Here is a 21525-nt window from a genome sequence, read left to right as displayed (position 1 = left end):
CTCAGGGACCTCAACAAGATGGTAGTGAAATCTAAATTCAGAATGGTAACCCTGGCCTCTGTTATCCCGGTATTACAGTTAGGAGGCTGGTATGCAACTCTCGATCTCAAGGACACTTACTTCCATTTGGCAGTAAGACCCAGCCACAGGAGGTTTCTCCGCTTTATAGTGTCCCGCTGTCACTTCCAGTTTACGGTGCTCCCTTTTGGAATTTCGACAGCACCCAGGGTCTTCACAAAATGCATGTCGGTCGTAGCGGCGTTCCTCTGCAAAAAGGGGGTACACGTCTTTCCGTACCTAGACTGGCTAATTTGTGGTCGAGCCTACGAACAAGTGGTGGCTCACGTTTCCCTTACCAAGGACTCTCTTCTTAAGACACAGTCTCATGCTGAATGAGGAAAAGTTATTGTTGACTCCCTCTCAGTGCCTAGAATTTGTGGGGGCTCTCTTGGACGCCAGGGTGGCAAGAGCATTTCTCCCCAGGAACAGAGTTCTGGCCATAGTGGAGCTGATCTCCGAGTTAACCAATTACGACTGCCTGAGTCTGCTTGAGACTGCTAGGACACAGGGAAGCATGCACTTATGTGGTACTCCATGCTCGAATGAGGCTCAGATCGCTGCAGGCCTGGTTAGTGAAGGTGTTCAACTAGTCCAGGGGTCTCTGGGACATGGTTCTCACGGTGCCTCCAGCGGTAATTGCCTCCTTACAGTGGTGGACTCAGGAGGCTGTTGTGTGCAGCAGGGTTCCATTTACCGTACTTCCCCTTCCCCTCCCCTTGGTGACACTGGTCACAGACGCTTCAGACCTGGGTTAGGGAGCGCACCTGGGGCGTCACAGGACCCAGGGCTTGTGGTCCCCTGTAGAGCAGGCCCTACATATAAATGTCTGGGAGCTCAGGGTAGTGAGGAGAGCTTGCAAGACCTTCTTGACAAAGCTGTCGTGCCGCTCCGTCCTGGTGCGCCTGGACAACATGGCGGCTGTGTTCTACATCAACAGGCAGGGGGGAGCCTGGTCGCCTCCCCTCTGTCGCAAGGCTTTGTGGCTGTGGGACCTGTGTGTAGCACACAATATATTTTTGCAGGCAGAATACCTGCCACGGTGCAAAAATTTGCTGGCTGATGCTCTGAGCAGGTCCTTTAGAGCCCACGAATGGTTCCTCTAGGACTCGGCCCTTCATCATCAGGTCTTCCACAGGTGGGGTTGTCCCTTAGACCTGTTTGCCTAAGCACACAACACCAAGTGCCAGAGTAACTGCTCCCTGTTGAGCCTGGGGGCCCACTCCAGGGGAGATGCCATGACCATGCTGTGGCCTGCGGGCATCCTCTATGGTTTCTTAAGGGTTTGGATAAGTTGTACCCCTCGGTTAGACCCCCTCTCCCCGCTTGTGACCTTAACCTTGTGTTGTCTAGAGGGCGTGTTGTTTAGACTTGTGTCGCCCTCCTTTGAGCCACTGGCCACATGCTCTTTAAAGCACCTCTCTATGAAGGTTGCGTTCATTGTAGCCATTATGTCGGCTCGCAGGGCATCTGAGCTTAGGGCACTAACTGTAAACCCGCCCTACCTAGTGTTCTTGGAGAATAATGTGAGGCTCCGTCCTCACCCGGCTTTTCTCCCCAAGGTGGTGTCACCGTTCCATTTGTCCCAAGAAATTTACTCCCCCCCCCCCCCCCCCCGGTTTTCTTTCCAAAGCCCCATGCCTCTCCTAGGGAGCAAGTGCTCCACTCCCTAGATGCTAGGCAGGCATTGGCCTTCTATGTCGATAGAACGAAACCCTTTCGTAAGTCCACACAACTGTTGGTTGCTTTCGCGGACAGAATGAAAGAGCTCCCTATCTCTACCCAGAGGTTGTCCGTTTGGGTCGCGGGGTGTATCAGGGAGTGTTATGTCCTGGCCGGGAAGGTCCCGCCCCGGGTTACAGCACATTCACCAGGGAGCAGGCGTCCTCTGTAGCTTTTGGGGCGCAGGTTCCAATTACTGAAATCTGCAGGGCGGCCACGTTGTCAGTGCATACCTTTACGGCGTACTATGCGCTGACACAGCAGGCCAGGGAGGACGCAGGGTTGGGTTCTGCGGTCCTCAGCTCCGTGTTGTAAATGTGTTTGTTTCTCTATACCACATTGCACTTTTTTCAACAGTTCTGTGTTCTGTTACTTGAATAAATATGTTTGGGTTGTTCAACTTTTGTGGACTTCTCTTTCTGGGTGCTCTGACCCCTCCTCCGTGAAGTGGGGTTGGCTTGGAAGTCACCTGATTTGAATGGACATGAGCAACCACTAGAAGAAAAGAACGGTTACTTACCTGTAACTGTTGTTCTTCGAGATGTGTTGCTCATGTCCATTCGATTTTCCCCACTTTCCCCCCACCTTCCCTTCGTCCGGAGCATCCGGCAAGTAGGAACTGAGGTAGGGGAGCACCAGCAGGGGGTACTTATGCTCCGCCATAGTGGCGCCACTCCAGGGGGCGTCCTGCCGGCACTACGAGTACTGCTAGGGAAAACGCTCCGGAGACGCGGTGCGCACAACTGATTCGAATGGACGTGAGTAACACATCTCGAAGAACAACAGTTACAGGTAAGTAACCGTTCTTTTCTCCAGTTCATTTATGAATATGTTGAATAGGATTGATTCCAGTATGGACCATTGTGAAACACAATTAGTTACCTCTCTCCATTCTGAAAAATGACCCTTTGTTTCTAATTTTTTAACCAGTTATCAGTCCATGAGAGGACCTTTCTTGCTTTGCTTAAGAGCCTTTGGCGAGGGACCTTGTCAAAGGCTTTCTGGAAATCTAAGTACACAATATTCACTGGATCCCCCTTGTCTACATTAGGGATGTGAAGGTTTAGCCTGTTACTGATTAAGGTTATCTGGTGGGATAGAGGGTGGGGGCAGGAGGCAGGGGCCCTTCCAGCCCGGCTCAAGTGCTCTTTCCCCCCCCGCACACACTTGCCCCCTCTAATTGGTTAAACAATATGTTTATCCGGTTAGCCAGTTAAATGGAATTTTACATCCCTAGTCCTTTTGTTGACCGCCTCAATGAATTCTAGTAGATTGGTGAGGCATGATTTCCCTTTACAGAAACCATGTTGACTTCCCCCAACAAATTATGTTGGGTTGTGTTTGGCAGTTCTGCTCATGACCAGTGTTCCCTCTAAGGTTTTCCATCCATGAGCGGAGTGAGTTTTGTCTTGTGCATCAATACTGATAAATACATGTGCTTGTTTGGGTATGTGCTACCATGGCATCCATCAATTATTAACAGTATATACATTTAAAAAAAAAGCAAAAAATAAAACATGTAGATGGTATCATGAGCTTTTGTGGGCACATGTTTTGTTAGTCTTTAAAGTCCTACTAGACTACTACTTAAGTTTTTCCTGCTACAGACTAACTTGGCTACCCCTCTGAAACTTTTAGATAGATATTGTTAGTGTGTAACAGGGCAGAAGATGGGGCAGGTGCTAATACATCGGCACAGCAAGTGGGACTTTCTTCCATAACAATTTAAAACACATACATCTTCTGCCCTGTTATACAGCTAGCGCCCCTCTCTCCCCTTCCACTCCCCCTTCCCAACTCCTTGCAGAAGCAGCTGCCCTCCAGCCCCATGGCCCCAATCCCTGGCAGCAGCTGCCTCCCAACATAGCTTCAGTCCTGGCGGCAGCCAGAGCAGCCACCTCCCTCTGCAACCCTATCCCCGTCTCTGCCCCACCATATGGCCCTGGCCAAGGGAGCAGCCACCTCACTAATCCAGGAAGGTGAGTGCTGCTCCTCAGCTCTGCAAAAGGGTGGGCGGGCTCCGAATTTCTTGTGCGCAGCCACGCAAGTGAGCATCTTACAGAGAACACTGCTCTTACCTATGGTTTCAACTAATTTGCAATATATACCTATTTTTTGTTTTTTATGTTGGGTTTGCTCTGTTAGTGTTTATTGGTTTAAAACAAAACCAGAAACCCAGAGTATACTGTGTAGTAACAGATATGCATCTGCAGCGCACTCTTATTTTGGGGTGTGACTTTTCTCACTTATAAAATTTCCTTGCCCATGCCTTTTTAAATATGAACAAAATTGAACTATGAGGGCTTAATGTAAAAGGTTGGGAACTCAGATGGTCAAATAGACATGTTATTTTACAGATTAAATATTGCTGACTTTTCAGTTTTATCTATCTTCAAAATTCTGGTGAAATTTTCATAAACTTCTGAGTGAACGTGTATTAAACTTATTTCTTTCTCTTGGAAATTTTATCAAAAAGCTTTTGGCAAACAATAGATAAGTAACTGTCAATGCTGTTTCCTAAATTTGTGTTTCCACCCTCATCACCATCTCTTTACACAGGGTTAAATGCAAAGTATTTAACTTTCTCATTCCTGAGGGGTTTTTTTTCACTCTTAATTTCAAGTCTGTAATTGAGGAATATCTGTCCGCTTCTCTCTCTCAGGCTACATCTACACTGAGGGTGTTTTGTGGAAGAAGAAATGCAAATTGAGTGCTCATTTGCATATTGTGCATTTTATTTGCATATCTTCAGATCCTTTTTGCGGAAGAAGTTTTTGCAATAAAAAGTCCTGTGAAGACGGGGCCATTTGTCGGAAGAAAACCCTTTTGTGCGAGAGCCTGTATTTTATTCCTCTTTTTTTTTTTTTTTTTTTTTTGAGGAATAAGGGCTGTTGAACAAAAGGGGGTTTTCCCAACAAATGGCCACATCTACCCAGGGCTTTTTATCGCAAAAATGTCTTCTGCAAAAAGGATCTGAAGATATGCAAATGAGCACTCAATTTGCATTTCCTCTTCCACAAAACACCCACAGTATAGACATAGCCTTAGTGATGTACTGAAACAGGCTGTTTACAATGAAGATTGCTGGCAGAGAGCAGCACTGCTTTTGGAGATGTTCATTCTAGCAGCTGCTTGTGCTATTTGCTTTTAGCATTTTTTAACTTTAATAATTGACTTTCTTAAATGCTTTTTGAAGTCTGAATATGTCCTGAATAGCTTTGTTTCTGTGTCCAGTCAATGTAGAGCAACATATTGATCTGGTATCCGAATGTTCTGGGAGTCTTTATTTTTGTTTCCAGGAAATAGAGACTTTGGAAGCTGCAGATTAGCCTTCTCTCTTCAGAATGTTTCAGATGTGAACATGAAATTCTAGTTACGTGATGCTGTCCTAGGAGGAGCTGAAAAGTAGGTCATTATGGCAGGGAGTTGTCTAAACACACTACTGGTTGCTAGAGCAACGACCTACTTTAAGAGGCTAATTCAGTTGATTCATATTGAAATGATCTTTTGGAAATCATTTTAAAAAATAGACAGATTTGTAGCTAACTTTATTCCTCTTTATGAAAATTTGTCATTTCTCTTTCCCCAGTTCCTCCCTTGCTGGGGTCTTTGGGAGTGTGGGATTTAAATCAAAGCCTCATTTTTAGTCTTCAGAGGCTTTATTTCATCTTTTCTTTAGTGGCAAGTTTCTCTTGCCCCTTAGAAGTGACACACAACAGTTGTGTTCCTTGGGGAAATGAGGTTAGATCTAGTTTCCAATTCAGAGACCATAAATGCCCCTTTTTGATATAGAAATGGTTACAGAGTTACAGTAAAATCTCCGGAATGGGAGGTGGTTTTAAACTCTGAACAAAACTTTATGGCTGTTCTTTCAAAAGTTTACATCTGAACATTGACTTAATACAGCATTGAAAAATGATGCTTTTAATAATTGTAATTTAAATGAAACAATCACAGAAACAATTTCCTTATCTTATCAATCTTTTTTTAATCCTTGCCTTATTTTTTTTAGCAGTTTACATTTAACATAGTACGGTACTTACAAATGAAATGTGTGGTCGAAAGGTCAGCTCATATCTCTGGTTTTTGTTACTGAGGTTCTGTATATGTGAGACTGCTTTTTCCTCAGAAGTTGAACTCTAGAGAAGAGTGGTCACAGTTTCTGCCTGCTCACAATCACATGAAAGTGGGGATCTTACTGGTCAGCTGTCCACAAGCTAGTTTTTACTAAAGGGATAAAGAGTGGAAGTTGATGACAAAATGGCTTTAAAATGTACAAACAACCTCTTAAGAACAGGATGTTTCTTTTATAATCAGCCCTCTGCACCCCTCCAAATAAACAAATCTTCAACACTAAAATATCCTCCTCAGTGCTTGATTATACTAGCATTGGCAAATTGGAAGTACAGCCTGTGTGACCATCTTCATGATATTCATGAAGGGTATGTATAAAACACGCTGTTTCTCAGCTCAGTCTGTTTGCTTTTATTCTTAACACTTATTTTTTAGAAGGATTCCTGTAAACTTCCAACCCCTTACTATAGTTTTAATTCCTGCCTGCTCAGGAGAAAAGAATGCACATATAAAATCATGGCAGTGTGAAAGACACACGCATTCCAAAAACAGTTTGACTGTTTCTAAATAACTTGTCTTTGAAAAACTGATGCAAAATGCTATGCGAACTTCCCTTTTAAAATATACTTCTAGCTAGAAGATAACTTTATGTAATGTGATATGGAATTGCACATTCAAATGAATGTATTACACTCATTAATCTGGGTTGTTTAGGGCTTATCTGTAATGTGGTAGATATTCCTGCATCATGCTATGTGGATGCTCTTATTCTGGAATAAGAATGCCTGGATCTGATTTAACTGTATCCACTTTACAGTACTGCATGTTCTATTAGAACAAAGTGATCTTATTCTAGAATAACAACATCCATGCATAGTTAATCTGAAATTGCTGTCCCTGAGTAAGTGGAGTTGTAAACAGGTCCTTAGAGCAATTTGCTGCACATTCCAACAGGCAAAGGTGCCAGGTCCATGAGAGTACAGATTGAGTTTAGGATATTTTGTTGTTTTGTTTTGTACAATGTCCCTTCACACTAGCTCACCCTTTCCTTGTGGATCAACTGTGTTTAAGCAAAAAAGTCTCCCTTGCCAGCCCTGAAGCTGTTGCTATACAGGCAGTCCCTGGGTTACGTACAAGATAGGGACTGTAGGTTTGTTCTTAAGTTGAATCTGTATGTAAGTCGGAACTGGCGTCCAGATTCAGCCGCTGCTGAAACAGATCAGTTTCAACAGCGGCTGAATCTGGACGCCAGTTCTGACTTACATACAGATTTAACTTAAGAACCCCAGGCATCCCCAAGTCAGCTGCTGCTGAAACTGATCAGTGGCTGATTCCAGGAAGCCCGGGGCAGGGGCTTCCTGTAGTCAGCCACTGGTCAGTTTCAGCAGCGGCTGACTTGGGGACGCCTGGGGCAGACAGCTAGGGTGCTGCTGGGTTGGTCCAGTAGCGCCGCCGCTCCTCGGCGCTACTGGACCAACCCAGCAGCACCCAAGCTGCTCTGCCCCAGGCATCCTGATTCAGCCGCTGCTGAATCTGACCAGCAGTGGCTGAATCAGGACGCCTGGGGCAGAACAGCTGGGGTGCTGCCCGGTTGGTCCAGTAGCGCCCAGAGCGGCGCTACGGAACCAACTGGCAGCGCCCCAGCTGCTGTACCACAGGTGTCTGGAGCAAAGCCACAGAGCACGGGGGCAGCGGGACAGCCCAGACGCGCCGTGGCTGTCCGCTGCCCGCGTGCTCCGCGGCTTTGCTCTGCTTTGCGCCCCCCCCCCCCTCCTCCTGGTCTGCTGGAAACCAGGGAAAGGAACCCCGTTCGTAACTGTGGATCCGACATAAGTCGGATCCGCGTAACTCGGGGACTGCCTGTACTTCAAAGGCGGAAGTGTAATTGACTAATTGAATAGTTGATGGAAATTGCATCAGCTATTCGATTAGCCAAATCAAAATTTTACATCCCTAGTATGTTACTCCCATATCAATAAGCAGAAAAAATCCCGCCATACATACTAACCTAGTGCCAAGATAACTGCAGCTTCCCAAAGTAGGAGTTTGTATCAGAGTGGATTTATGAAAAGTGTTAGGGTTTATGCTTGTGACAGAGGCTCCTTAGCAAAGGGTCCTCTGGTTGTTGGGTTTTTTTTAAAACACTTTCATCTTAGACCTGAAAAACTCACTACATCAAACACACCTTCCAAGTTATTCATTTTGGCTATATAGCCAGTATCTACAGAAAACTCCTAACTTATCAAGATTCATGTATTGTGAGATGTACATATCGGTAATACTTGAGGAAGAACATGTTTACATGAATACACTTTTATGGACTTGAGCAAAAATTAATCACTAGACAATAATGTCTTGGTAGCCCATTCAGTCAGGAGGAAGTTGTCACCCCCACGCTACTTATCTGATGATGCAATGCAAGGGTTAATTATATGGATTTGTACTGAAAGTCTTACAGGACAAGGCTATCGGAACTCCAAACAATCAAAGCTATCTGAAGATAAAAAGGGAACATTACAGCAAGACAGGGCTTCTTCCTATCTGAGTAGAAACAAAAGTGTTTCATTTATGTAGGGTAGGGTAGGGATAGGTCCTTTGAATTAGTTCACTTTGGAAACCTTGCGTGGAATGGAGGTGTCTAGTTAAATCTTTACTCTGGTTCTTGGGGGTAGAGTAGCTGGGATTTGAGTGCTAAGGGCTAGATATCACAGGAATGATTTCAAAAGGAGTCAGGACTTGAAGTGCACAAATTGTTAATCTGCAAGGTGAAGTCAGGGCTGGTATAGCCCAGTGGAGAGTACTTGAGGCCAGGTCTATATTAAAAAATTAGGGTGACCAAGCTATGTCACTCAGGGTGTGTAAAATCCACACCCCGAATGACACAAGCTGACCTAGCCCCTGATGTAGACAGCACTAGGTCAAGGGAAGAATTCTTCCACTAACCTAATTACCACCTCAGAAAGGTGATTTAACTAAGTGGATAGGAGAACCCATCCCTTTTCTGTACTGAGCATTTACAATGTACTGTTGCAGCTGTGCCACTAAAATGTTGCAAGTGTAGAGAAGCCCGGAGTGGCTGATAGGCTGGTGATATTAAAAAGAGCTGACACCGTGTCAGGCATAGGTAGACCCCTACCTCTAGAATTAAGGGAGTGACAAGGTAACTCAGATCTGAGGGTACCCAGAACTGAAACAGTGTTCAGAGAAAGGATGTTAAAATACGGTTAATTGACTAGTTGACCAGTGGATAGAATTTCCGTCGACTATTTGATAGGTACTTCTGCATTCCTCCTCTGAAATGTACAAGAGCCCTTGCTGGAGGAATGTGGAACTCCGAATACAGCCCGAGGCCAACAGGAAGTTCTGCTGATTCTGGGTTGCACACGATTTGTGCATTTCAAAGCAGGCACGAGTCCCCAGTGGGGGCTCTCGTGCATTTCAAAGCCCTGGAGCCTGGGGTCAGCGAGGGACTCTGAGTCCCTCGCTGGCACTGGGCTCCATACTACGCTGCATGCTGCTAGGAGCCTGGGGTCAGCTGGGGAGTCCCCAGCAGACCACAGGCACCAGGATTGAAGCCGCAGCCGCGGCGGGGTCCCTCGCCTCTGAGGCTTTGCCAGAGCAAAGCCTCAGAGGCGCGGCACCCCGCTGCCGCTGCGGCTCTGCTCCCCGTGTCCCTGGTCTGCTGGGGGAGGGGGGGGCGCAGCTAGTGTGCTCCCCCGCCCCCCCCAGCAGACCAGGCTTTTGTTTTGGACTCTGGGGCAGAGCAGCTGGGGCGCTGCCAATTGGTCCTGCAGCGCCCGCTCTGGGCACTACTGGACCAACCCGGCAGCACCCCAGCTGCTCTGCCCCAGGTCCTGATTCAGCCGCTGCTGGTCAGTTTCAGGCTCCTGGACTGAAGCCGCAGCCGCGGGGGGGGCCCCGCGCCTCTGAGGCTTTGCCAGAGCAAAGCCTCAGAGGCACGGGGAGCCGCCGCTGCTGCCGCTTCAGTCTGGGTGCCTGTGGTCTGCTGGGGACCGTCCCCAGCAGACCACAGGCACCCAGACTGAAGCGGCAGCAGCGGCGGTTCCCCGCGCCTCTGAGGCTTTGCTCTGGCAAAGCCTCAGAAGCACGGGACCCGCCCGGTGCCCCTGGTCTGCTGGAGACGGTCTCCAGCAGACCAGGGGCACCGGAGCAGCTTACGAATGGGGCTTTCTCGCTCCAACCTCCGGGGCGAGAAAGCCCCGTTCGTAAGTGCGGATCCCACATAAGTCGGATCCGCGTAAGTCGGGGACTGCCTGTACTATATAACTTTGTAAGCATCTTGAATAGGATTTGTGAAAATGTAGGGGGGTTATGTTGACAGTACACACAAGATCAAGGATGCTCACTTCCACATAATATCCCAAGTGTGTTTCATTTTTTCAGCAGCTTACCAATTCAAAACCCTCTTATGAAACACTTCAGTATGATGCAGTTACACTTCTTCTTATGAAGACGGCTAACTAGATCTAAAATGCATATACAGAAGTGGTATCAAGAACATACTACATTGAATTTGATATCTATCTTTGAGATATCAGGATCATACCAGGAACCTGAGTGTAACCATGAAGAGACTCATCGGTTAACCATCTATATCGTTGCTTTCGCATTCCCAAAATTCTTGGTGCTCAAAATGACAGTAGTTGTGCTGGAGCAGTGTTGTCTGTGTGGCCATTAGAAGATTTGCAACTTGTCACGGCCATAAGGGTTACATCTAACCTATATCCATACTGAATGAATGCTGCAAGAGCAAGGATTCCTTGCTGCTGACTCAGCTTCAGCTACATTCAAGAAAGATTAAAATACAATTAGTAGTCTTCTTTTGCCCTTTCAGAAAGAGAAGAGCGAGATGATGGCAGCTGCTGAAACCCCAGATGGGGGACAGCTCAGTCTTTATACTAGGTACCTCAGAACAAATGAGTCAACTGTGAAGAGAAGGTAACTGTGGAGAACCTTCTTAGGACAAGACTGGATATTGGCAAGGCAGCCCCAAGGGTTCCCAGCTTCAAGTCCTTTGATTGCAAGAAACTTTGCCCTATCATGAATGAGGTGACGGGTAGCAGGTTCCTATGTGATAATTACAGAAGAGCATCTCTTAGTGTTGGGGCAGAGCAGAGGGAACTAGCTCTTGGTGCTGAAGGATCTGTCCCTAAACCAAAGGAATATAACAGCACTCTGGAATGTAAACTTCACTCTTCAACACAGGGGAGTTTTGCTGTCAAGGTCTGCCATCCACATGTTTAAGGCAGTTCCAGGAATCAGAAGTCTCCAAAGTTATTGAAGGTGTATTTGTGTGCTTGCTGTTGATACAAAACATAAAAAAAAGTAGAGCTGTCAAGCGATTAAAAAAAATTAATTGTGCACGCTGCCCCTTTGAAATGCTGCAGCATTCAAGGGAGAAGATTTCCTACACTGCCCCTGCCCCCAGCAAAAAATTCTTGGCTCCTATTGGCTGGAAACTGAGAGATTGGCCCGTGGCAGCTAAGAGATTTTGCTGGTGGGCAGGAACAGCATGAGAAGTCTCCCCCCTCAGCAGCCCGCCAGAGCGGAGGACAGCTGGCTTTCTAAAATGTGAACTGATTTCTGCCTAAGGGTTCCAGCAAGGGGGGCCGCAGGCTGGATCTGGTGGCTTAGCGGGCCGGATTTGACCCATTGGCAGCTTTTTGCCTACCCCTGTCCTTATCTAACAGTGTTTTCCAAAAGGTTCTGGATCTTGCTATAGGGAGCAAACATACCCATAGTGTGTGTGGATTTTTGATACTGAAAAAAGCTTTAAAAAAAACATGTTTACTCAACATTGAGCACTGTCAATGTATGTAGGATCTTGCAAAATGCATATAAAATCTAATTTCAAGGCTTCAGGGAAATGAATATCCATGGGAAAACTGGTCCTGCTTCTTGAAAACTTCTTGATGGCAAGGTTCTCCTCCGCCCCCTCTGAAAGGGCAGAATATATTGTGAAATACACAGTGGGGTTTGGGATGTGTGGGGGGTGGGTTTGTTTTATTATTTCAGACTCTAGCAGAAATGCCAGTACTTTGTAGTACTTCTATGCTAGCTCAGGCAGTGAGAATGTAGCCTGCCTTCCAGCAGATGCGGACAAGAAAACATAGACAACTTAGTGATGTATTATTCCTATACAAAGGCCTTACTCCCTGCTTTGCCTTTATTGGTTGGTTGTTCCTCTCTAGTTGCCGTTATGTTCATATAGGTCAATTCACAAATAAGTACTTTCAAAGAAGTTTTGCACAAATTGCCCTGTGACATAACTTTGCATGGTTGTTTGTTGGCAGGTATTTTCTGTATAGAAAAATCATTTGTTTCCTTAATGAAATTTAAATAGTTTAGACAACTAATATACACTATTTTTGAATTTAGGTGAATTGGTTTTGGTTCCACTTGAAAATCTCTAACTCATTGCTGACATGAATCTTGACGCTTCTTGATCCTTTCAGTGAGCAGACAATTGTCATGTGTTACTTTTTTCCACTTTCTGTCCTGCCAAATGTTCAAGACATTTGGCTGAAGTTCTCTGTGTGAAAGTTTGGGCTGAATGTAACAGGCCAGTCTTCCCTATGAGCCGGAAAAAAAAAATTCTCATTCCCTGTGACACTTTAGGTACCTAAGAATATTTTTGCTGTGATGAGTCAGTAAATGACTTTAGGCTTGCCCAGTAGTTGCAGAATGTGCCTTTGACAAGTTTCAGTGGCCACTTGATGATCAAACCCATATATTTTTGCTTTGGCCTGTCTAACACACACAAAAACTTTGACTGGTTTCTTTCCACCATTCCACTTTTTGCCAGAATGCTTCTCCTCTATAGAGGAATGTGTGCCTGGGGCAGTTCAGTGGCCTGAGACTTTATTCCAGATATTTCTATCTTTAATTTCTTTGATATCTAGCTAGATATTTCTGTGAAAATTAGCAGCAGTAAAATAGTTTGCAACCACAGTCACTAGTAATTATTTTTAAATGAGAGCTAAAGTTCTGTAAAAGTTGATGGGCTTTCTAGCAGATCACTGTAAAGAACTTCAAAAATCCCCTTTAAAACTCACAAGCCAAACATGCAGTGCAGATTGTACACCACAATTCTAGAGGCCTAGAGTGTTGCATAAAACTGCTGATCTATATCCTAAACTGTCTGGTATGATTCATATTCCAAATATTTCAAATTCTATGACACCAGTACACATCCAAAAACTATTGCAAGGTCCTTCTGTTTAAGGATCTGTGGTACTAGAATCCAGGATGGCAGAAACTGGGACAGCTGACATTGCACTGGCTCCTGGTGGTGACATGAGAGAGCCAAGGAATGCTGTGGAGATTTGGTGCTGCAAGAATTGCAATCCAGAAGGTCCAAAATGACTGCACTCTGTGGCCTTCTGATTGGCATTGTTCACTAAGGGTACATCTACATTGCAAAACTATTTCAAAATAACTAGCGAGATTTCAAAATAACTTAGTCTGCATCTACACAGCAGGCAGTTATTTCAAAATAGTGTCAAAATACTGTCATGCTGGAGGACATCTTACTTCAACTCCTGTAACCCTCATTGTATGAAGAGTCAGGAAAGTCAGAGGAAGAGTGCTATATCTGGAAATAAGTGCTGTGTAGACACTCCCTACTTTCAAATGAGCTATTTTGAAATAGTGGTAGAAATGTAGCTGTGTTAGTCTGGTGCAGCTGAAACAAAAAACAGGATATCCTTTGGTATATATGGTTGTGACAATTTTCTTCCACTATTTGATCTGAGGAAGAGGGTCAGGCCCACGAAAGCTCATCACCTATTAAACCATCTTGTTAGTCTTTAAAGTTCTATACAGTCCTATTTTGAAATAAGCTGTGCAATTGATGTAGCACAATTTGCATATAGAATCATAGAATAATAGGACTGGAAGGGACCTCGAGAGGTCATCGAGTCCAGCCCCCCGCCCTCAAGGCAGGATCAAGCTCCGTCTACACCATCCCTGACAGATGTCTATCTAACCTGTTCTTAAATATCTCCAGAGAGGGAGATTCCACCACCTCCCTTGGCAATTTATTCCAATATTTGACCACCCTGACAGTTAGCAATTTTTTCCTAATGTCCAATCTAAACCTCCCCTGCTGCACTTTAAGCCCATTACTCCTTGTCCTGTTCGCAGAAACCAAGAGGAACAAATTTTCGCCTTCCTCCTTGTGACACCCTTTTAGATATTTGAAAACCGCTATCATGTCCCCCCTTAATCTTCTTTTTTCCAAACTAAACAAGCCCAGTTCATGAAGCCTGGCTTCATAGGTCATGTTCTCTAAACCTTTAATCATTCTTGTCGCTCTTCTCTGTACCCTTTCCAATTTCTCCACATCTTTCTTGAAATGTCGTGCCCAGAACTGGACACAGTACTCCAGCTGAGGCCTAACTAGTGCAGAGTAGAGCGGCAGAATGACTTCACGAGTTTTGCTTACAACACACCTGTTGATACAACCTAGAATCATATTTGCTTTTTTTGCAACAGCATCACACTGTTGACTCATATTCAACTTGTGGTCCACTATGACCCCTAGATCCCTTTCCGCCATGCTCCTTCCTAGACAGTCGCTTCCCATCTTGTATGTATGGAACTGATTGTTCCTTCCTAAGTGGAGCACTTTGCATTTCTCTTTATTAAACCTCATCCTGTTTACCTCTGACCATTTCTCTAACTTGCTAAGGTCATTTTGAATTATGTCCCTATCCTCCAAAGAAGTCGCAACCCCACACAGTTTGGTATCATCTGCAAACTTAATAAGCGTACTCTCTATCCCAATATCTACATCATTGATGAAGATATTGAACAGTACGGGTCCCAAAACAGACCCTTGAGGAACTCCACTTGTTATCCCTTTCCAGCAGGATTTAGAACCGTTAACAACAACTCTCTGATTACGGTTATCCAGCCAATTATGCACCCACCTTATCGTGGCCCTATCTAAGTTATATTTGCCTAGTTTATCAATAAGAATATCATGCGAGACCGTATCAAATGCCTTACTAAAGTCTAGGTATATGACATCCACCGCTTCTCCCTTATCCACAAGGCTCGTTATCCTATCAAAGAAAGCTATCAGATTAGTTTGGCATGACTTGTTCTTCAGAAACCCATGTTGGCTATTCCCTATCACTTTATTACCTTCCAAGTGTTTGCATATGATTTCCTTAATTACCTGCTCCATTATCTTCCCTGGGACAGACGTTAAACTGACCGGTCTGTAGTTTCCTGGGTTGTTCTTATTCCCCTTTTTATAGATGGGCACAATATTTGCCCTTTTCCAGTCTTCTGGAATCTCCCCTGTCTGCCATGATTTTTCAAAGATCATAGCTAAAGGCTCAGATACCTCCTCTATCAGCTCCTTGAGTATCCTGGGATGCATTTCATCAGGACCTGGTGACTTGCTGACATCTAACTTTCCTAAGTGGTTTTTAACTTGTTCTTTGTGTATTCTATCTTCTAAACTTACCCTCTCTCTGCTTGTATTCACTACGTTAGGCACACCTCCAGACTTCTCGGTGAAGACCGAAACAAAGAAGTCATTGAGCATCTCCGCCATTTCCAAGTTCCCTGTTACTGCTTCTCCCTCCTCACTAAGCAGTGGGCCTACGCTGTCCTTGGTCTTCCTCTTGCTTTTAATGTATTTATAAAAGGTCTTCTTGTTTCCCTTTATGCCTGTAGCTAGTTTGATCTCATTTTGTGCCTTTGCCTTTCTAATCTTGCCCCTGCATTCCCGTGTTGCTTGCCTATATTCCTCCTTTGTTAGTTGTCCTAGTTTCCATTTTTTATATGACTCCTTTTTTATTTTGAGATCGTGCAAGATCTCCTTGTTAAGCCAAGCTGGTCTTTTGCCATATTTTCTATCTTTCCTACACAGCTGAATTGTTTGCTTTTGTTTGCTATAGAATGAGAAGATTTTACATTTGCCCAAATATCAACTGACCTACCAGTAACTGGATCAGATATATCATTATTGTTACATAAGAAATAAAAAAAAAATCTCTAAATCTTTAATTTTTTTTAATTTGTTGGGCTTGCCACTTAGTTCTAAAGCTCAAAAGAACAATTCACAGGGCTTTCACTTTCCAACAAGTAAGAAGTTACTCCCAGTCAAACCACATATCTACTATGAAAACACTAAATATAAAGATCGCACCCCCACAGTTTCAGTGTTGTGAATAGTAAGTACAACAGTTAAGAAGGAAGGGAGAAAATGGTGTGATAGAGATTTTATACATCTTTTAGAGGTAAGGTACACTAATATTTAGTGTTTAGATTACAGAACTTTACAGGTGCTAATATATCAATAGACAACATAGCTTTATTTTGTCTAATTTAACTATTGTCATTGTGTATGTTGCCCATGAAGTGTAAAACAGGTACAGGGTACTATTTTTGAGAAGCACTTGCGAGCTTGTAGCACACAGAGAAATATTTTATTGCATACTTCACATCCCAGAGAACAATAATCTAAAGATACAGAAAAGTGGTTAGAAAAGATCATAGTAGGCGACGGAGCATAAGGAAACAACTTTCTGTAGTTCACCAAACAAGTTGGGGACAGATTCATATACTTATTTGCTTCTACCTAAAATCTACCATTGTAATTGATTTTTAATGTGACAGGAAAACCCACAGTTCAGGCAGTCTTCAAAGGTCTCAAATGGACAGATCTCTTGTTGCATGATCTACAAGTGACCCAGTTTGGTCTAGCTTCAAGACCTGTGGCAGGTGGCTCATAACATGGTATTACTCATTGAATTCTTTATTTTCCAAAACTGCACCACCCTTCATCCTTTGCCTTTTCATATATTATTAGTATGAGTCTCTTAGAATTTGGTAATGAAACTCTACAACAGCTCTGGCTTATACAAAGCTATATCTTGTAGTAATTTTTCCTCCTTCCATCACTACTTGACATAGTGGCAGTGAAGTGAATAAGAATTTATTATTGATAACATAGTTGAACAGTCTTCTTGTTGTCTCATTCACTTTTCTTTTTTTGTATCAGATTTAATTTGTACTAACACATTAAAACTATGTTGTCAGTGTAAAGCATGGAAAGTAATGCAAAATATCAACTTTCTTTATTGAATACTTTGTCAGCCTTTGAAAGTCACAGTAACTTGTATATTGTATTGTAACAATATAAAACTTAATATGTAATTAAATGAATCAATAAAACAGGCATCTTTCTAAACAGAAGGACCTTGATCTGGTGATAAGAAAGTAGCATTCCATCCCAATGCCCAGTGATGCTGTGGAGTGTACATAATGTTTAAATCCTGTCTGAGCTTAATCTGTTTACAAGGACATACTGGCCCTACTACATAATGTCTGATTGTGACAAATCAGTAGAATAAGAAAATATGCTGGCATATCATTCAATTTGCTAAAAATCTCTGATAGTGCTATACTGTAGTACTGTATGTTGGCAGTCTGGTAGATTTTTATCTAACATGATCATGCATCATCTGCCTCATATGTTAATGCGATAAACTGTACTTGAATTAAAAAGTTCTTTACATATGATCAAACATTCTAACTGGATAAATGACAAAATAGCAGATCTTAGTAATAAGTGCGGTAGTCTGGGATAGTGTTCCCTCTAATTTTTCCCACACCTGAGTGGAATGAATTTTGTGTGCACCAATATGGAAGTGATGTACGAAAATCACCTTCATATTAGTGCACATAGCAAAATTCATGTGGTGGGGGGTAAGCTAAGGGGTTATGAGTGTGGGAGGGGGGCTCAGGCCTGAGGCAGACTGTTGGAGTGCAGGGGTGTGAGGGCTATGGCTAAGGGTGCAGAATCTGGGGTGGGACAGGGGATAAGGGCCTTGCGGCTTTGACAGAGGCTTTGGGTGCAATGGCTCTGACTGGGTTGTGGGCTCTGGATTGGGGCTGGGGTAGAGTGGGGTGAAGTGGGCCTCTGGAGCCGCTGCTGTGTTCAGGCCAGGGGAGAGGCGCTGGATTCGGACTGTCCCTTCCTCATCCACAGCGGACTGGAGGTCACGTTAAGTTGGAGGTGGGGCAGCCCTCTTCCCTTCCTTAGGTGGTGAGGGTTGAAGGCCGGACCAGTTAAAAAGAAAATGCTCCTGTGGCGGGGAGAGGAGGGAGGGAGTAGAAGCAGCGCCCTCCCTCCCCACCTCTGCTCCTCAGCACAGAGGTGGGTCCGGGGTGGGAAGAGGGGGCCTAGAGTCTCACTGTAAACATAATTTTTACAGTTAACATTTTTACTGTAGCCTTAGTTTTAAAAACTATCACCTTATTTGACAGTCTTCTATTTAGGCTTGGCAGAATTTTATTGTAATTTTGACAATTTTTCTCCCTCCTCCTCGTAACACTCTTTTAGGTACTTGAAAACCTCTATCATGTCCTCTCTGTCTTCTCTCTCCTAAACTAAACAAGCCCAATTCTTTCAGTCTTCCCTCATAGCTCATGTTCCCTAGATCTTTAATCATTCTTGTTGCTCTTCTCTAGACCACCTCCAATTTCTCCACAATTTCTTCATTATCAGTTCTTTTCTGTGTGTTTGTCCTTTAAAAACAAACCAACCAACCTAGTCCTCTTCTTAAATGTAATGTAATGTAATTATTTTTGGTACTAATCAGAACAAATTGCAGCACGGATGTCCTCATGCAGGAGATGCAGGCAAAAAAGAAATATGGGATTGGAAATTCTGTTGCCAGCTGACTGAGAGGTTACCCATCATTCTGCATTTGTTGAATTGCCGTGTACCATAAAGAATTTCTGTGCATATGGAGACTAGCAGCAGACGAACTGTACAGGCAGTCCCCGGGTTACGTACAAGATAGGGACTATAGGTTTGTTCTTAAGTTGAATTTGTATGTAAGTCGGAACTGGCTCCAGATTCAGCTGCTGCCACTGAAACTGACCAGGGGCTGACTACAGGAAGCCAGAGGCAGAGTTGCTCCTGAAATCAGCCTGATCAGTTTCAACAGCTGCTGAATCTGGAGCCTGGGACAGAACAGCTGGGGCGCTGCCTGGTAGGTTCCCACAGGACCAACCCGGCAGCACCCCAGCTGCTCTACCCGAGGCGTCGCGCAACAAAAGCCTGGTCTGCTGGGGGGGGGGGGGGGGCGCACTAGCTGCGCCCCCCCCCCCCCCCCCCCCCCAGCAGACCAGGGAGACCCGAGCAAAGCTGCCCAGGCGGCGGCTTTGCTCGGGTGTCCCTGGACTGTTGGGAGGGGGGTCCAGCGGCTTTGCTGGACCCCCCCCCCCCCCCAGCAGACCAGGGGGACAGGAGCAAAGCCGCCCAGGTGGCGGGGGTTCCGCTGCCTGGGCAGCTTTGCTCCCAGGCAAACAAGCAAAGCCGCCCAGGCAGCGGCTTTGCTCGGGTGTCCCTGGTCTGCTGGGGGGGTCTAGCGGCTTTGCTGGACCCCCCCCAGTAGACCAGGAAGACCGGGAGAAGCTTTTCTCGCCCCGGAGGACACGGGTGGCGACCCGCCGCCCGTGAGCTCCGGGCGAGAAAAGCCCCGTTCGTAAGTGCGGATCCGACATAAGTCGGATCCGCGTAAGTCGGGGACTGCCTGTATTGTTAGTTGAATGTCACTTATAAATGATCCTGCTGTGTTTAGCAATGTTAGGGTATGCAAACATCTTCCTTAATTTTCATTTTTTTAACCTTTCCTGGCGGTGGAGGGTGGTTAAAGAAACTAAAATACAGTTAAGTGCAGCTAACCACAAGTAGTTTATTATTGTACTTCTTATACTCCAAAAGTATTTCTTTCCAACCTATGCTTCATTATTCTTGCTACATCTTGTCCATAGTCAGCTTTGTGTTTGTGTTGGATGGGTGGGGAAGTACTGATGTGTCTCAGCTTGCAACATTTGAATACTTCAGATTTGCATAATATTTCACAGAGTAGTTTATAAACCTCAACTAATCCTTCATAATCTTTGTTAAACATAATATAACTGTTCTTAACATTTGCATAGACTAACTTCAGCATGTCAAATTATACTGCCAATTCATAATAAATAATTGTTCTTGTAATGAGTTTAATATTAAAATGTATGGATTTGGAGTGATTTGCTAAAATAATCTCTCTCTGTTTGGAAAACTTGTAGACCATTTTTGGTTGATTTATGGTTTCGTTATCTTCTTTGCTCTGTTAAAATAATTCTACTGTAGGTGGATATCCAAGACAGTGAAATTGTATGGCTTCCAGAGAAAACCATAAATCAGTGGACACAAGTTGTTTTATAGATTTTTTTTTTTTTTTTTTTTTTTAAATTCCAAAGGAACTGATGGGTCATTTAGTGTGACTTTTAGCTACACTACTTCTCAGACACGTTTTAGGTTACTCTAAACGTGTGTAAAGCCTTACTACACAAAGTTTTTATTCTCCTAGTAACTATCTCCTGTTCCTTACTCTCCTCTGCCCTTCTACTTTTAAATAACTGAATTCCAAATTATAACTAGCATTCATTTTGGTACATTACAAAGCTAAAATGTATGAGGCAGAATGCAGTTAGATTTCTTCAGCTCCATATAGAACAATAAATGTTATGAATGTAAACAACTGCAGTCAAAGTAAGCATGTATAGTTTGAACCTTGACCAGAACATGCATGTGTGAACACATGTCTTCTGTAAAATCCTGGAAACATAGCAATTTCTATTTGATGATCTACTTGTAGTTGCTTTTTTATCCCCCCCCCCCCCCCTTTCCTAACTGAAGATGCTTGATTGAACTATTTCAGGAAAATAAATGTTGGTTTGTTCTTTCTCCTACACAGGTTTCTGCTTCAGTGTCTTGAGGATCTAGATGCCAATCTACGAAAACTAAATTCTCGTTTGTTTGTGATTCGTGGACAGCCAGCAGATGTGTTTCCCAGGCTCTTTAAGGTGAGTTATAGGCAAAGGTGTGTTTTTAATGCAAATGCTTTGTTTCCCGGAAAAACTCTGCATTCTAGACATAGCCTTAATGGTATGTCTGTACAAGAATATAAGCCCAGCCTTAAGAAAACTCACTTTGCAGACACAGGGTTTGTTAATCTAGGCTTGAGCATCTACACTCATTTGTGACCTCAGGCTAGGAATCATTGAACCCAGGGTCCAGTGTTTACTCTGAATTGTGTGGGCCTGATACCTACTCAAAACCCAGACTTCCTAGCACCCTCCCAAAAAGTGATCACTCTAGCCCTAGTTTTGTGGTGCAGTGTGGGAAAACAGGCCCAGAAGATGATGAAAGACAGCTAGTAGGATTGTGGGGTATCCTGGGAGTTCACCAAAAGTATGTCTGCTGCACAATAGAACAACTGCAACTAGCCCATGTCAGGTTATCCAGGCTGTGGGGCTATACAACTTAATCTTGGTTTTCTCTTTCCTTTGAGGTAATTTTTTTTTTAAAAGTCACTGTAATCATTTTTGGATTAATTCTGTCTGGGAATTTAGCTTTCCATGAAATTAAAACTGACAGCAATGTTTAATAGGCAAAAAAATTTTTTTTTTTTCCCTGAGGAAGAAGTTTAGACTAATGGCTGCAGGGAATCCTCACTTTTTTAGTTTCCTTTTACTACTGCTGTTAATAAGGTTTTAGGCTTGCTGATGTGCAAGACTGCATTTTTATCTAATTAGGAGTGGGAAAGTAAATGTCTTCTCCACCCCCCGGTA

At 44.1% G+C, this 21525-nt stretch overlaps 1 protein-coding gene across 2 annotated transcripts in view; it reads left to right on the top strand.

Annotated features, from left to right (window-relative positions):
- Positions 1-21525, top strand: part of CRY1 (cryptochrome circadian regulator 1) — a 61385-nt gene that overhangs the window by 13695 nt on the left and 26165 nt on the right. For both annotated transcript variants that reach the window (XM_075938377.2, XM_075938376.2), the window contains exon 2: positions 20649-20757. In XM_075938377.2, coding sequence (XP_075794492.1) covers positions 20649-20757 — 109 coding nt within the window. The remainder of the gene's footprint in view (positions 1-20648; positions 20758-21525) is intronic.

This window comes from Pelodiscus sinensis, chromosome 1 (assembly GCF_052426305.1).
Source record: "Pelodiscus sinensis isolate ZL-2025 chromosome 1, ASM5242630v1, whole genome shotgun sequence".
In the NCBI taxonomy this organism is placed as follows: Eukaryota; Metazoa; Chordata; order Testudines; family Trionychidae; genus Pelodiscus; species Pelodiscus sinensis.
The sequence above is the reverse complement of the archived record's forward strand: the minus strand, read 5'-3'. Positions and strand labels throughout refer to the sequence as shown.